This window comes from Sceloporus undulatus, chromosome 4 (genome assembly GCF_019175285.1).
Source record: "Sceloporus undulatus isolate JIND9_A2432 ecotype Alabama chromosome 4, SceUnd_v1.1, whole genome shotgun sequence".
NCBI classification, from domain to species: Eukaryota; Metazoa; Chordata; class Lepidosauria; order Squamata; family Phrynosomatidae; genus Sceloporus; species Sceloporus undulatus.
Window position 1 is genome coordinate 205,695,380 of NC_056525.1, and position 17,501 is coordinate 205,712,880.

Genomic DNA, 17,501 nt, shown 5'->3' on the forward strand with positions numbered 1-17,501 from the left:
CATGCAAAGATATTGCTTTCAGAGCAGCCATCACTGCACATCTTCTCATTCACGTGACTAGGACTGCTACTCGCATTGCATTCTCTTTCTGACTCTGTGAACCCTGCCTCCCTGCTTTATGCCCTGAGCAGCATGCCTTTTGATTATTTTATTTTTATTTTCATCTTTTTCAAGCAGTTTTAGAGCTCTGTGACTATGAGTTAAGCTTTTTTTTTTTTTTTAAAAAGGAAAGATACAGTGTTACCCCGGGTTACGAAAATAATTCGTTCCGCCGCCGCTTTCGTAACCCGAAAGGCTTTCGCAAGCCGAAAACCCATAGGGGAAAAGCCGCGATTTGGTGCGAAAAAGCGGCGAAAAGCACCAAAATTTCTTTCGTAACCCGAAATAACCTTCGTAACCCGGAACAGTTTTTTTCAATTGGATTTTTTCGTAACCCAGAAATTTCGTAAGGCGGCGCATTCGTATCCCGGGGTAACACTGTATAGGAAAAAATATAAAGGGAATCAGACTGCTTGTGAATGGCAAGGGGGATGGGGAGCAGGAGGGAACACTAACACCACAAGGCTGCCAATCTTGCAACTGCCCCAGCAGGTACTTCCATGATTGTGAGGTTACTGATGGGTTTTCCCAATCAGTGAAAAGGGATGCAGCAGCCTACAAGTTGGAGACAGAACAGTCATGAGTCAGATTGTTCATTTCAATGTTATGCATTTAGTATAGCCATAGCTGCTCTCCCCCTCCACCCACGGTCTAATTGTGCTTGAAAAGCCGCATGTAGTAATCTCCATTGTTGTTGCTGCTCTCAAGTTGAATGATAGTGCTTCCTAAGATGGTAATGTAATTATCCTGTTCTTTCAACACTTAGAACTTTGTGCATTGCCTTGTTGTTCTATTTTTGTAAAGGCAGACTAGTCAGATGAAAGAAGATGTGTCTTCAGTTTGATAGAAGAGACAGTTTGAAGTTACCATGTGCAGAGTTTCAAAATTAATTTTTTCAGTGACATCTCCCAGAATCTCTTAGTCATCATGGACAAAAGATCATGGGAGGACATTCTTGAAATTGTCTGTTCATATAGCTGTTCTGCAACAAACTCATGACTGTAATAAGCAGTACTGATCCAGTTGAAGAAAGAACAAGATTTAGGAGATTATTGTATTACTAATACACCTGATTTACCTCTTCCGAGTTACATTTGAATTCAGGATGCAGGCAGGTATTATTGCATAGATTTTGCCGCTGCTGCCACCTCCTGACTGCATCCAGGCAAAAATCTGGCTAAAATCTGTCCTCAGCTGGCCGATCTGCAAAGCCAGGAAGCTCCTGAAAGTGAAAAGTGGCTGGCTGAGGGTGGATTTTAGCCAGATTTTTGCCTGGATGCAGTCGGGAGGCAGCAACAGCAACAAAATCCATGCGATATTACCTGGCTGCATCCTGAATTTGAATGTTAACTTGGAAGAGGTAAATTGGGTTTATTAGTAATGTGATAATCTCCATGATGTAAACAAGCTACTTTCTATGTATTATAGCATCTGTTTTCTTATATGTGTGCCTATTGTATTTTTCAAAACATTAATTGTATGAGCATCAAAAGCTACCTCAGCAGAAAAACTACATCTGCCCCTCCACATTTGTGGCTTTGAGTGTCTCTTGGTCCTCCAGTGTGACTCTGTGGTCAGCATCTGCCAGAAGTTGCACTGGAAGGCCTAGAAATTACTAGATAGAACACTTGTCTAGGCATTTGTAGCTCTTTCAGTGCAATTTTATGATCAACTTCTAGCAGTTGTTGACCATAGTGTTGTGCTGAAGAACATAGAGATTCGTAGGGGTCATTCTCACTGGCAGGATGAACCGCTTAGTGATTCGCTCCTGCCCGGTTTGGAAAGTGATTTCAAAAGACCCCTAGTTCTCATTATGAAAGGGTTTTTTTTCCTTACCCTGTGTGATTGTGGTTTTTTTTTGAGGTGATTGTGGTTCCCACTGGCAGCACCGCTTTAAACTCCCCTGTCAATCATCTGACGTAAGTCCGGCTTGGAAATTGGGGGGGGAGGTTTGGCGGCTGAGAGAGTGTGTTCTGAGGCTGAGAAAGTGTGACAAGGAGGACGGCAATAAGGCAAGGCGGGGGAACGGAGAAGAGGAGGAGGAGGAGACAGAGCAAGGCTGGGAAGGGAGCTTGGGGGCCAGGGAAGGGACATCGCCAGGCTGGGAAGGGACAAGAGGAGGAGGAGGAGGAGGAGGAGGACAGAAATGGAGGGCACCGGGACCCAGGGAGGCTTGTGAGAAGGAGGACAGGGCATGTTTTCTTTTCTTTTTTCTTTTTTTGTAAATACAATTAAGCGCTTAAGTGACAGAGTGGTTTAGCATCTTTGCAAGTAGTTGCTAAAGCATTCTGTCGTTTCATCGCTTAGTTTTATTATTATTTTTCTTAAAAAGGAACCAAACATCACACCAATAATGGCAAGCCAGCACTGGGGGGCGGATGACATCTCCCCAAAAATTGGGAGGGATGGTAAACACCCCTCTGTCATTAGTCCCTCCCCTCCAAAATGCTGCCATTCCGATCTTTCGTTCCCACTTGCTCGACAAGCTTTGGAATCACGTTTTTTCAAAAGAACCTCTTTTTAGCTGGTGTCTGGAAAAACCAGTTCTTTTGACTTTGCCTCGCTTCATCTTGACAGATTGGATCACATTGCGACAGGAACTGGTTTCAAATGGGAACTAGGGTCATTTAATTCGCTCAGCAATCTGATTTTTTTTATAATGGGAATGGGGCCCTAGAGAGGTTTTCTGCCAGGTTAACAAAGGTGATTTTTTATTTGCAGTTTCCCAACTTTCACAGGGATCCTGCACCTCTAACTCCAGTGAATGTGCAGGGCCCACTGTACACGTATATCATTTTCTCTTTAGCCAGTTAAACTGATCAGTCTAGAACCAGCCCTTCAGTTATTGTTGGACTAAAATTACCAGCATTACTCACCATTGTCTATGCTGGCTTAGGCTCTTCGGACTTGTAGTCTGTCATCTAGAGGGACACATGATTCCCCCTTTGGCTTAGAGTCTCATAGAGCTCTAACCTATGGGCTTTTTCCTGGATGTCAAACAAGCGCCCCCAAACTAGAGATAAAGGTAGCCACTGGAAAAGAAACAGAGTGCCTGTACCGTTAATAGTTTTGTGGAAGAGAGCAGTCACTGATTACATTTCTTTTCCCACATAGCTATTAAAAGTATGGGAAGGCAACCATCTTTCTCACATGAACACGCTCCTAGAGACATATGGTAACCAAGAAGATCTACTGAGCATGTTCTTGCTTAGGGCTGCATAATCCCCTTCATGGTCCAGAAGTTAGGGAGAAAATAATGGGGTTTCTCCACATAATGATAAATAGGGCTAAGGAATGACAGCTGGAGAATAGAATTGCTGGGTCCTTAATTCTTCAGCTGCCCACTGATTTTCTTTTGCAAGTCTCACTCTTCCAAGAATATTTAAATGTTTTCCCCAGCTGCTCCCCAAAACAGGAAGTGAAGCCAGCTGGAAGGAAAAAGACCCATGGAGGAGAGTCTTGTGAGGAAGAAGTGGCAAGAAGTGCTCCCTTCCTTCCGATTACCAGTTTTAGTCTTAAAACATTTCAGCCCCTATCCCTTTTCTTTTACCTTAGCAAATGTCATGCATTTTCCAAATCTTAGTTTGGCCCTTTCATGATTACAGAAAGTTTTGGTACAATTTTCTACACACATCCCTGAAAGTGACTGCTGTGACAGGCATTTCTGCTTTGGTGGGCATATATATGACACAGGGCTACTTTAAGAGAGCAGGGTTTTGCTATTCGTGTCCATATGCTGCCATGGTATCAATATATTAATACAAAGCAACTCCCACCAATTTTCTACAAGGCATATTCTCTGATTGTTCTCTGTTTAAACATTAGTTTTTGAGAAAAAAGTAAGCACTGAGTAACACTGAAGCTAGTAATTTATTTCAGTAACATACTAATGTATTTTTGACTGTGGTGGACAGCCTATTAAAAGTAGCACAATTGCACTTCTCTGGAGATGCAGTTTGGTCTTGTTTTTGATTCTCCCCATGCAATTTCTTTTTTTCTATTTGTCTGCTAAGGTAGGTTGTGGTAGTAAAATAAATAGATTGTTCTCAGGGTAATCACCTTATATTTTTTATCATTTAAATATTTTAGACAGGAACAAAAGTGTGTTGAAGTCTCTAAGCTCTGTTCCTAAGGTAAACAATATTTCCTCCTCCAATATCAGGAAATTACTTTGCTTCCTTTTTGCCTGTGAATAACAGGGGAAGAAAAGTGTTGCTGCAATTTACAGTTAGCAGCTGGCAACTATGTGGGGTAGTGTAATTTTCTTTATAAGGTGGGACAAGTAGTTCTTCCCAGTTTTATGACCTCATAGTGCCTACCAGAAAAAGTAGTTGCAATAACTGGACACACTCTTTGCTCCTATGTGTAGGAAAATAATTATGAGTCAGTTCATATATCCAAGCTTACAGTATAGCCAAAACTTTATCTAATCAGAGCTTTTTGGATGACTACTTTCAGAATCTCCCAACCAGCATAGCCAGTGGCATGGTGGCTACAGGATTCTGGGAGTTGTAGAACCTAGTGTACTTGTCACACACACAAACTCAAAAAGAAGATCCCTGACTACATGTGGAATATTCCTAGCCATCAGAGACAGACTAATAAAATCTTTGCAATAAGGTGCCAGAAATGGCTGCTCCCTGAGTCCTTTCATGCTGGAAAACACATCTTTCGTATATTGGGTAGAGAAAGCAGTACCCATTAAAAACAATCAATACAATATACAGACAGTAACAAACCTTTGTCTCTGTAAACCAAAAGGACAGGTCTTCATGTACCCACAAAGTGGCTTCCTCCAGGGACATAGCCAGGATTTTGGGAAGGGGGGGGTCCAGACTAAGTGCCACCATTATAATGGGGCTTGGGTGCAGCGGCGTGGCAGCACACACCATTCATTTTATCTAACGGAAGGGGGTCTGGAACCCAAGACCCCCCCCCCCCGGCTATGTCCCTGCTTCCTCGTTCAAGGAGTTTATTTCCTGGATTCCGGGGAAGACAACCTTCTAACTCACAAATACAAATGTGTATCCTTGCCATGTTATGACTTTAGAAGCAGGACTATTTTGTGAAGTAATAACAACACAATTAATACGATATATAAGAGGTCTGAATACACGCTCTATGATTATCCGGTTTTACTACTATCTAGCTGCATATCTGCCTGTGTTTACTGTCTAGAGAAATTAAATAACTAGAAGTGATTGTCAAAATTCTCAGTATAGTTCTGGTAAAGAATCAGTGTCAGATGAAGTATATATTTTATCACTGTGTACCTTGAATCACGTTTGGCAAATATTATTGGTAATTAAAATATAAAGGTCTCATAGGGTTACCCTTTTAAAGAAAACAAATCTGTTTCAGGATTTATCTTTCAATTTATCTGTGGAAAAAATATCCCCTTTTCTTCAGAACTACATCATTCTTCACAGTACAGCTGCCTAAAAATGTATTTAAAATAAAAGTATTGAAAACAGTTTAAACTGTAAAATTGGCAGCATTCCCACTTCGTATCCCAGATTACTTAGCATATGTCTGGAAAAGTACCTCACAGAATTATATATTTCCCTGTGGAAGCTACTTTCAGAAAAGGCCCATCATTGAATCAACTTTTTCATTTCAACCAACTGATGACACTTCAGCTGAGAGGAAATTGGGTATTTCTCAGTGTTGCAATTGTTAAAAGAACACTATACAAAGTAATGATATTTGAATAGCTTTATACTTTATCGAGGGGGTCGGTGTGTACATTTATATACATATCTATCCACATACCAGGAAAAATGATCAATTTAATTGTAAATGGCATTAAAAAAAGATACTCTGTTCCCAAATGGATCATATTAGATACTAGCTTGAAAATTCAAGAAGCATAGATACAAACTTTAGCAGTTGACCATAAATGTTTGCTCCGATTCTTTAAATATTTGAGATTCTGACTTTAAAAAAACCCAAAGTTCACTTTATTATGTACACAGAGGTCATACTAAAGTGGAAATGATGTGTAAGTTTCAAATTGTTGGTCATCAAATTATTGTTAAAGTCAGGTTCATCTTATAATGGACATATGAATGAGGGAACTCCAAGGCAACCTATTATCAACTTGCAAATTAAGGCCCATGTGTTCCTTGATTCAGTCTGTCCACCTGTTATGCAGTCTTTCTGTTTTCCTATTGCCTCCCACTTTGGCAAGTATTATAATCTTTTCTAATGAGGTGCTTGCTCTAGTTTTATTGTGTTCCCTTGCTAGTCAAATAGCATCCCCACTATTGGTTTCAATTTTCCTTTGATTTATTGGATCTTGTAGAAGAGGTCTCTTGTCCCTTTTTCCTCCTTTCAGTTTTCTTCTGTTTCTTTGCACTTGTTATTATAACAACTATCTCTGTTCCAAAGCACATAATGCTAAACAGTTGTGTCCAGGATTCTGACCCTATTTCTGTCACTCTTTACTTGTGCTGTTCTGTTTGAATGAGGCTTTTCTTTGTTTTTGGCTGCAGATAGTGTATTTTTGCATTCTTCCCTGACCCTGAGTTCTTCTGGCTCTCAATCTATTTGGCATAATAGTGTTGTTGAATCTACATGCAACATGTCATTCAATATTTATAATCTGTACTTTACATGGACAGCTGTCTTATGGGAAGTTGTCTTATACTGAGTCACACCATTAGCCTATCTTAGCTGCATGTCTCCAGGGTTTCAGATTGGAATTTCATGCAGTTGTTCCAGGAAATGCTAGGGATTGAATCTGGAAATTCTGCCTAAGGTACCAAGTAGATGGGATCTACCATTAGCTACAATACTTCTTTATATATAGTAGTGTTGACTGCAGACTCTCTTGGGTGACCTTTGAGCAGACACTGAGCCACTTAGAACCTCTTTTCTCTTCTTCTACCTGGTCAGAAGGCCCAACCTGAAAATTTTAAAATGTTGTAAACAATAACAATGATTTTTAAAATGACATATTGGACAATTTAACAACCTAAAAAGATAGATTTAGATTGCTTCTACTTGTTTAAAACAATTTAAAATGCACATGTACATGTGAAGGTTTGTGCAAACCTTTTAGTTTGTAAGTAAGTTTCTACTCAGTATATTTAACAATATGTTCTGTTTGTAAACAAGCCAACTTCAAATGATGGTTTCTAACCTGGTTTCTAAATGGCTAATTTAACCTGTTTACCTTAAATGTGTAAAGGCTTCTTATGTTTGTTTTGGTATCCAGTTACATGTATAACCTGGATAACCTCCCAAAATCTGAAATAAGTTAAATATAAAAAATCCAGCAGATGGCATTGTAGTCTTCCCTCAGGCTTAGCTTTTCAGTATGGGGTGTGGTAGGAGATTCTCATTATTAAGTATGTGAAGACTGCTGTTTAGCTACTAGTCAGTAGTACTAGACACTACAGTCTTGCTCAGGTTTGCTATACTTCAATCAAAATTGTATACATAATTTGATGGTGTAAATCCACCCCACTGAAAACAGTGGACTGCATTTGATCTTAGCCAACAGACCAAAAAGTTCTTTGGACTTAACTTCTGATATGTATAGGACTGTGCTATTAGTAACCCAGACTTACCTACTTTTGGAATTAAGTTCTAGCTCTGAGTAACTCCTGGGTATGACCAAATTTCTTCCCTTCCATCTCTTGCCAACTCCACCCATGATAGTTTTTCTCACTTTCAGTTCCCTGTTTACCATGCACAAGTAGGGAACTTTGTTTATAGAAGGGGACATGAACATGTGTAACTATTTGTGTTTGAACATTTTATGTGGCAATACGCTAATATATTTTTGCTACCGTGGCCATTGAGCAGTAGCTTTGATCAGAACACTTTGAAACAAAGGAGGTCAAAGCAAACTTTGTAATGAATATAACTCAAATCCAATGAATAAAGTTTTAAATTTAGACATGCCATCCATCTGTGTTAAAGATGATTTTTTTTAAAAAAAATTGATAAGGTCAACATATAGTAAAAGCTCCTGTTTACATCCAGTATTTCTTAGTTCCCACTATGGCACTAGTGTTCTGTGCTGGTATTGTTATATGTTCCTGGAAGGCAAGAGGCTATGCTGATTGTAACATTGCTGGATAGGCTGTGCATGTGCTATTGTAATTTAAAGGTATAATTTTAAATGTTTATGTCATAACTATTACCATTACATTGTGATATATGGGGATTACAATTTATGAGTAACATTAGTACAAAAACATTACTAAGGATTCTGTATGGTGTGATATGGGAGGAGGTCAACGGGTGTGTGTGGGACACCACGAATTACTACCACACTGGGTGACACCAATCTTATTTATGCCATTGGAGTTCTTTCACTTATGGGGTCATTATAAGTCGATGTCGACTTGACATAAGCAGCATTGCATTGCAAATCCAGGAATATGGTTTCAATGAGGGAAAACAGACTCAGCCTGAATCCAGAGAAAACGGAAGTGCTCGTGATAGGTTCCCCTGGCCCAGGGAAGGAGGTTTGTCCACCTGTCCTGAACGGGGTCACGCTCCCCTTGAAGGACTCAGTTCGCAGTCTGGGGGTGCTTCTGGATTCATTGCTCCACCTTACATCTCAGGTGGATGCGACAGTCAGGAGCACCTGTTACCAGCTTCGGCTGATACGCCAGCTGCGAACCTACTTGGGCCGGGGGGACCTTGAAACGGTGGTACATGCTCTGGTAACCTCTCGAATAGATTTCTGCAATGCACTCTACATGGGGCAACCCTTGTGCCAAACCCGGAAGCTTCAGTTGGTACAGAATATGGTAGCAAGGCTGGTCACTGGATGCTCCAGGACCTGCCATATAACACCCATTTTGCAAGATCTACATTGGCTGCCTATTCGCTTCCGGGCGCAATACAAGGTGTTGGTTTTAACCTATAAAGCCCTAAATGGCTTGGGCCCAGGGTACTTGGAGGACCGCCTCTCCCCATATAGTCCGCCCCGCACTCTCAGATCAACCGGGCAGCATTTTTTGAGGGTTCCTAAGACGAGATATGTCTCGTCCGCGCAAAGGGCATTTTCTACCTCATCCCCTCAGATTTGGAACTCGCTTCCCGAAGAGCTCCACTCTGTCTCCTCTGTAGATCTATTCAGGAAAAATCTCAAGACTTTCCTTTTCCGACAAGCTTTCCCTCATGTGTCCTAATTCCACCTTGTTCTCCCTCCAATACACAACTGTTTCTATCCAGCTAATTTTGTTGTCTTGTAAATAGTAATGTTTTTAACGATGTGTTGTATAGTATGGTTTTTTTGGGATGGGGGTATTTGTTGTTGGGGATATGTATTATGTTTTTTATTGCATTAATGTTGTTAACCACTATGATCTAATGTTGGAATAGTGGTATACAAATTATTATTATTATTATTAATAATAATAATAATAATAATAATAATAATAATAATAATAATATAACTGGAGACCTGTCTGTATCAGATTATATCACATTATTTCTTAAAATAACAATTTTTGAAATAGTTTCATGTGCAAATGGTTCAAATGGTTACTAGCACAGATTAAAAGTTCCTCCAGTTCTTAAAACCCAACTTTTGAGATTTACCTTCAGATCTAGGCTACTTCATGCAACTTTGCTTTAAAGTAATAGGGTTTGTTTGGCGAGTGTTTTATGTAAACAATATTGGGTACAGAACCTGATATTAGTGGGACAAATTCATTTTAGATTATTGCCTTTGAAGCTTGCCTTAAAAATAGATAGAAGTGAATAGTGTTGCTGTTTTGGATGGTGGATTGCATAATTTCGGTAGTGCCTTCAATGCCTGAGCCAAGTAGGAGAAACAGATGATCATCCAGCTGCTCAATTACTGAAAAAAGAACCTCTTTGTTCTTATCACGATGATTGGCATTTGCCCCTGCTGCTGGAACAGGTTAATGGATGTAGGAAATAAAACTTAAAGAATGGTCTTTCTTCTTTTAAAAAGTCTATATAAAAGCTTATGTTATATTGTAAATCCCCTCCAAATAACAATATAGTTCTATGTTTTGAAGGTTATGACCATAGATGATCTACATAATTTTAAAGTAGATAGAACTATTGAATCATGAAATCGTAGAGTTGGAAGAGACCACAAGGTCCATCCAGACCAACCCCCTGCCATGCAGGAAATCTCAATCAATGCATCCCTGACAGATGGCCATCCAGCCTCTGTTTAAAGACCTCTAAGGAAGGAGACTCCAGCTAAAGCACAGAATGAACTCAGGCTTGCTAAAGAGGTTAAGAACAACAGAAAGGTCTTTTTTGGATATGTCTGTAGAAAAAGGAAGAAGAAGGAAACGGTAGGGTCACTGCGTGGAGAAGACGGCAAAATGCTTACAGAGGACAGAGAAAAGGCAGAATTACTCAACACCTTCTTTGCTTCAGTCTTCTCAGAAAAGGCAAAGGGTGCTCAACCTGAGGAAAATGGAGCAGAGGACATAATAGGGGAATTTCAGTACAGAATAAATAAAGAGATAGTACAGGAATACCTGGTTAATCTAAATGAATATAAGTCTCCAGGACCAGATGAACTACATCCAAGAGTAATAAAAGAACTGGCAAATGTAATATCGGAGCCATTGGCAATAATCTTTGAGAACTCCTGGAGAACAGGAGAAGTCCCAGCAGACTGGCGGAGGGCAAACGTTGTCCCCATCTTCAAAAAGGGAAAAAAGAGGATCCCAACAATTATCGTCCAGTCAGTCTGACATCAATACCAGGAAAGATTCTAGAGCAGATCATTAAACAGAGAGTCTGTGAACATCTAGAAGGCAATGCCATAATCACAAAAAGTCAACATGGGTTTCAGAGAAACAAGTCATGCCAGACAAATCTTATCTCTTTCTTTGATAAAATTATCACCTTGGTAGATGAAGGGAATGCTGTGGATATAGTATATCTTGATTTCAGTAAGGCCTTTGACAAGGTTTCCCATGACATTCTTGCAAACAAACTTGTAAAATGTGGTCTAGACAAGGTAACTGTTACATGGATCTGTAATTGGTTGACTGGCCGAACCCAAAGGGTGCTCAACAGTGGCTCCTTTTCATCCTGGAGAGAAGTGACCAGTGGGGTCCCACAGGGCTCTGTCCTGGGCCCAGTGCTATTCAACATCTTTATCAATGACTTGGATGAAAGAATTGGAGGCATACTTATCCAATTTGCAGATGACACCAAATTAGGAGGAATAGCTAATACCCCAGAGGACAGGACCAAAATTCAAAATGACCTGAACAGATTAGAAAGCTGGGCGGAAGCTAACGAAATGAAATTCAACAGGGAGAAATGTAAGGTAAAACACTTAGGGCGAAAAAATGAAATGAACAGATATAGGATGGGGGACACCTGGCTGAATGAGACTGTGTGTGAAAGGGATCTGGGAATCCAAGTAAACCATAGATTGAACATGTGTCAACAGTGCGATGTGGCAGCTAACAAGGCCAATGTAAATTTAGGCTACATCAATAGAAGTATAGTGTCTAGATCAAGGGAAATAATAGTACCACTCTATTCTGCTTTGGTCAGGCCCCACCTGGAATATTGTGTCCAGTTCTGGGCACCACAATTTAAAAAGGATGTTGAGAAACTGGAGCATGTCCAAAGGAAGGAGACCAAAATGGTGAAGGGTCTGGAAACCATGCCCTATGAGGAATGACTTAGCCTGGAGAAGAGAAGGTTAAGAGGTGATATGATAGCACTGCTTAAATACTTGAAGCGATGTCATATTGAGGAGGAAGCTAGCTTGTTTTCTGCTGCTCCAGAGAACAGGACCCGGAGCAATGGATGCAAGCTCCAGGAAAATAGATTCCACCTCAACATTAGGAAGAACTTCCTGACAGTAAGGGCTGTCTGACAGTGGAATACACTCTCTCAGAGTGTAGTGGAGTCTCCCTCCCTGGAGGTCTTTAAACAGAGGCTGGATGGCCATCTGTCGGAATGCTTTGATTTAGATTTCCTGCATGGCAGGGGGTTGGTCTGAATGGCCTGTGCGGTCTCTTCCAACTCTATGATTCTATGAAATGTTTTGAACACCCTTCAAACTTTCTGCACATGATGAAATGCTATACAAATATTTATGCTGCTTCATGGATTAGTAATGCAACTGTGATATCAAAATGCTTTAAGGAACACATATACATTTTTGTATATAATGTGTCCATGTATATACTTCTCAATTTGGTTACCAAAAGTTCATGTCATGTCAACAGTGTCACTAGTTTTGAAACTGATTTAAAAACCGTACTATGCTACATTTCTCAAGTCATGTGAGGGCTAAAAAGAGAAAATGTAAAGGAAAAAGTGTATTTTGAATTGTTGATAAACATAAAATGTACAAAGAGGTGAAATGCCTATTGTTTCTGTTCTTTTCACAGTATTCTGTGCCTATTTTGCATGCTTCAATCTACAGCATTCCATTATAATATTCAGCATTGATTTGTTCATTTTCAGAAGGAAAAAGATCTAATAATTTCACATTTTTAATGAGCTTGTAGGGTTTTTTGTAACAGATGCAATATGAATGTTGAAAAGGAATGTCTACTAGCATATCACATTTTAATCTTTACTGGTATGCCATTTCAGTTAAAACGATGTTAGGCAATAGTGCAATAAATCTAAAACTGATATTTTTGCATTTCTGATTATGAAATTTACACTTCTAATCCACATTTTGTTCTGTGTAAACACAAATACCTAAGATGGAATTGCTGAGAATTTTGTCTCACTTTTAATGAGTGGGTCACTGGTGCATGCAGCCTCATTGTCTGTATGTGGCTCCTTCATGGCTTCCTTGATTGAATCTGTTCAGGTCTATCAATCTGTAATGTTCTCCATTTGCAACATTAGATGGAGATTTTACATTACATTTTGATTTCCGGACAATACAATTTTGGTATTGCTATTAATTCTTTCCCCAGTAGTTTCCTCATATCCTACTGCCTTCTACTTTTTCAAGCATCGTCTTTTCTAGTGAATTATGTCTTCCCATAATATGTCCAAAGTACAACAGTCTCAGTTTAGTCATCTTAGCTTGCAGGGAGAACACAGACCCAATTTACTCAAGGACCCAAAATTACTAGAATTTTATATATACAACTGCCTCCATTTTTGGTCTCTCCAGGAGGGCAGTGCTATAAAGACAATAAGGGTCTCTGCTTCAAAATGTACAGAAAAACAAACAAACTGGAAATCTGGTTTGGACCAGACATTAAGAGTTTTCACCCAGGTAAGTTTCTGCTTCAGGTGCCCAGATACCTTAAACCCAGCAGGTTCCATCTGATCTTGGAAGGTAAGCCCTGGTTAGTACTTGAATGGGAGCCTGTCAACAAAAACCAGGTACTGTAGGTTACATTTCAGAGGAAAGAACTGGAAAACCCACATCTCAGTATTCCTTGCCTATGAAAACCCTATGAAGTTCATGTAGTTGCCATTTGTTGAGAGGTCACTTGAAGGCACATAAGCACACAAGTTTCTGCTTACTTCAGTGCTCCTGTTTGCAATAAGACACCAAGTGGAGGTGATTGGATAACAGCTATTGAGTTCTGACTTCATATTTATGCAAACCTGGCCAATACCATCTGTATGTCCTAATAAACCAGGGAAATGTTTTCCCATTATGATATCCTATATTGCCAGTAATAACTCTTTAATCAGGAAATGGGGCATAAAATAAATATTTATTTATGAAGAAAACAAATGGCATTAAAATTGGACAGTTAATTGAATAGAGTAATTTACTATAATATCTTAAATTGGCTTTCATAATTAAAAGTAACAAGGAACAGGCAGAAGATATTAAGAAAATATAAATATATTATAGTAAAGTGTTTAGAGCTATTAGGAACAACTGTAATATTTTCAGTTGGGCCTTCCAATAAGTGAAGGGAGCATCAGTTATTTAAGAAATTTGGATACACCTTTTGCAAAGCAAAGTGTCTATGTATTTTAGATTTAGGGGCTGTGCAAACATCCCTGAAGGAGCGACCTTGAGCCGCCCCTTCTTCAGCTGGATCAGGGACACAGCAACCTCATGTTATGGCCCTGATCCAGGCTTCCGTGGGTGCAAAAAGGAGCCACAAAAAGCAGCTTCTTTTTGCTCCCCCAAAAGGGTGCCATAGCTGTGGCAGCATGGCTATATGGTGCCCCTTCAGCACTGCGTCATCTGGATGCAACACCAGAGGTGCACCATGATTCTTTGCAGTGTCTGGAGTGGCGCGCGGCATCAGCATGCGTCATAATCTAATTGTGTGTGTGTGTGTGCGTGCATGCATGTGTTTGTGAAATCTATTCTAGAATTAGATGCTGAAATGAAGAGCAAACCTCACAGGAAACAAAACGATGTTCAGGCCACATAATCGAAAATGATTTGAGTTGAGAAACTAGTGAATATTTCCATCATTGTTCCAATCACTTCCCAAAAAAGACAAGTTGCTTCTTTAATAGTAAGGCTTCTACATGCTTTCTCAAATTTGTCTTCCTGCTAATGTTGCTTTGCTTATTCTGTCTCTCTTATAATATATTATACAATATAATTTTACATGTCATGGAATGTAAGGAAATATAGTGAAATATGGGGAATACATTTTGGTCTCATCCTTACAGCTATGTGGCTGAGCCTATATAGCTGAGGCTTTATTGTTGTACCTTGTCATGTATCCAAGGAGGTGTGTTCTAATTCACAAAAGTTTGTGCTAAAACAAATCTGATAGTCTAGACCATTTCATTTCTTTTTGTGAAACAGACTAACACAGACATTTCTCTGAGAATCAGTTCACTTTGTGTATGTCACATCACACATTGCTTACAATAGTTCAAGTGATACCTTACTAATTCAATAATATTGATTGATTGATTGATTTGTTATACAGTTATTCAGTTAGCATTCTTAAAATTTCTTTTTCTCCTAGGCATTCCTTCACAGAATAATGCAATGGGCTACTTCCAAAATTGATAAAAACATTACAGAGGAAACAGTTAAGGTTAGTTCTTACTTATTCTGGCTGCATTTTTATTGTTGTTTGTTTCTATATATTTATGCTATCTATTTTTTTTTTTACTTACAGATATTGTTCTCAAATATTGAAGATATTCTTGAAGTGCACAAGAATTTTCTATCTAGTATTGAGGAGTGTCTGTATCCTGAACCTAATGCTCAACATGAAGTGGGAAACTGTTTTCTTCATTTTGTATGTCAACTTTGGTAACATAAGCTTCATATTTAATTGATCATCTTTTCTGTTGTGCTGCTTTTTAAAGAAAAAAATAACTGCTGCATGGTAGTTCATGTACACTCCACTGTGAGCACAAAAACAGACTTGCATAATAAAAGGTCTTTTTAGGACACTTGGAAGCTAAATTCAGCACTGAAAGGAAAGTTTTACCATTTTATTGTCCATTTTGTAGAATGTGCAGTTCATTGTGATTTTTCATTAAAGTACTCTTTAGTAAACTGTACTGGAATTAGCTAGCTGTATTGAATTCTTTTTCACTTGCTCTGAATAGTTTTCATCTTTTGTTTAACCAGGAGGAAAGGATGTTTATTGTACATTACAATGCAATTATTTTAGAAATGAGAAGTGTTTGTGTGCTGTCTTGTTTGGCACATACACAAGTTGTAATTCAGAATAGAATGCAGTTTGCACTACATTGTGTTTGAAACAGGTACAATGAAAGAGGCTGAATTTAATATTTAAAGGGAGCAAAATCTGCTCTTTATTTTATTATCTAGGGAGCTAAAATTTTAAAAATTCGAAAAAAAATGACAACTAAAATAAAAATGGCACTTACTTTTTGTTCCTCCTGCATTAGTCTGTTGGTTTTTGGTATTGTAGTTAATTCAAATATTTTTTTCATTTTCTTGTTTCATCTTCTTTCATATCTTTTTGAAGGTTAAAGTACTTTACTCTATTTACATATTTATTTAAGCGATGTTATTAATTCTTAAAATTAAGATAAATCAACCAACCTGGGGACAATGTTGTTAATATAAAAAAAAATCTCCCCCCCCCACTAGAAAGACAGATTTCGTATCTATGATGAATATTGCAGTAATCATGAGAAGGCACAAAAACTTTTGCTTGAACTCAACAAAATAAGAACAGTACGGACTTTTCTACTGGTAAGCTAATATTAATTCATACTTCTCAGTGATACATATATGATTGCAATATAAGTTTCTGATGGAATGTAGTTTGATAATATGCCTCTTTTTGTAAGTGTTCATTTTAAAGACATGCTACCCTTAAGAGCAGCCCTGATGGATCAGACAACAAGTCCATTTCGGCCAGGATCCCACTTCCCACTGTAGGCAACCATACACCTCCAGGAAGGTTTTAACTTCCATTAGAACCAGCAAACCATGACAATGCATAGTGAGAAACTAGTCATACAAAACCTGGAAGGCCACAGGCTCACCACCCTTTTAGTTGGCTTTTTCTCTCATTTTCTCAGAATTCCCTAGCATTGAGCCAGGGCAGTTAAAGCGACTTCAAACTGGATGATTTCTGCAGTGTGTTTTGGACTATTAGTCTTACTAGAATTCTGTTACAAATGCATGAAATTAATGTATATAGTTTTAATATCCCTGGTTAAACAAAACCAGTATCACTTTTAAAAGTATTAGAACACAGACCTTTTACCAGATAAATTTGCTGAATTGTCTTCAGTGATTGGTATAAATAAAACTGATTGCAATGCTCATCTGGCCACTTGAAATTTGACCAGCCAAGTAGAATCTCACAGTGATGTGTTGAGATAGCAATGAGTGAATTCAATTCCAAAGCAATTAAGTTTTAAATTCCTTTATAGAACTGTATGCTGCTAGGAGGACGTAAGAATACTGATGTACCATTAGAAGGTTACTTAGTAACACCAATCCAGCGAATATGCAAGTATCCACTTCTTTTGAAGGTATGCATTTTTTTAGCTATTTAAAATATTTTGCACTGAAAACATACTCTTAGCCAAAATGTGTTTGACACTCATTAATGAAAATATCTTCCCTGAAACAAAAGAGATTAGTAAATAAAAAAAAAAAGATTTACGAATTGTGCATAGAAAGAAGAGGGGAAGCCTAGCATGCAGGCAGCCTTGGTATAATTTATGCTGTTCATATGAAATCCCTAGAGGAAAACTATTCAAGAAGATCTTGTGAAGGTGATTTGTGAAAGATAGTCTTCCTACTTGGTTTGTGGGACTTCTACTGTTCTCTTTGAGCAAATCATATGTTGGATGCCATGTTGCCTCCCAAAGGTTAGGTTCCATTCCTTCCATTGTATAATTCTGTGTGAATCCTTAACAGATAAGACCAGTCTGTACCTTTGTGGAGCCCTTGTGGGAGAAGAAGGGGATTAAAATCACCAGACTGCTGAATGAACAAACTAGAATAGGCCAGAGATTTATTAGTG

At 38.7% G+C, this 17,501-nt stretch overlaps 1 protein-coding gene across 1 annotated transcript in view; it reads left to right on the forward strand.

Annotated features, from left to right (window-relative positions):
* PREX2 (phosphatidylinositol-3,4,5-trisphosphate dependent Rac exchange factor 2) overlaps positions 1-17,501 on the forward strand; it is a 176,542-nt gene that overhangs the window by 34,195 nt on the left and 124,846 nt on the right. Inside the window, 4 exon segments of the mRNA XM_042464860.1 lie at positions 15,003-15,074; positions 15,159-15,281; positions 16,109-16,213; positions 16,903-17,004. Of these exon segments, the coding sequence (XP_042320794.1) occupies positions 15,003-15,074; positions 15,159-15,281; positions 16,109-16,213; positions 16,903-17,004 (402 nt within the window).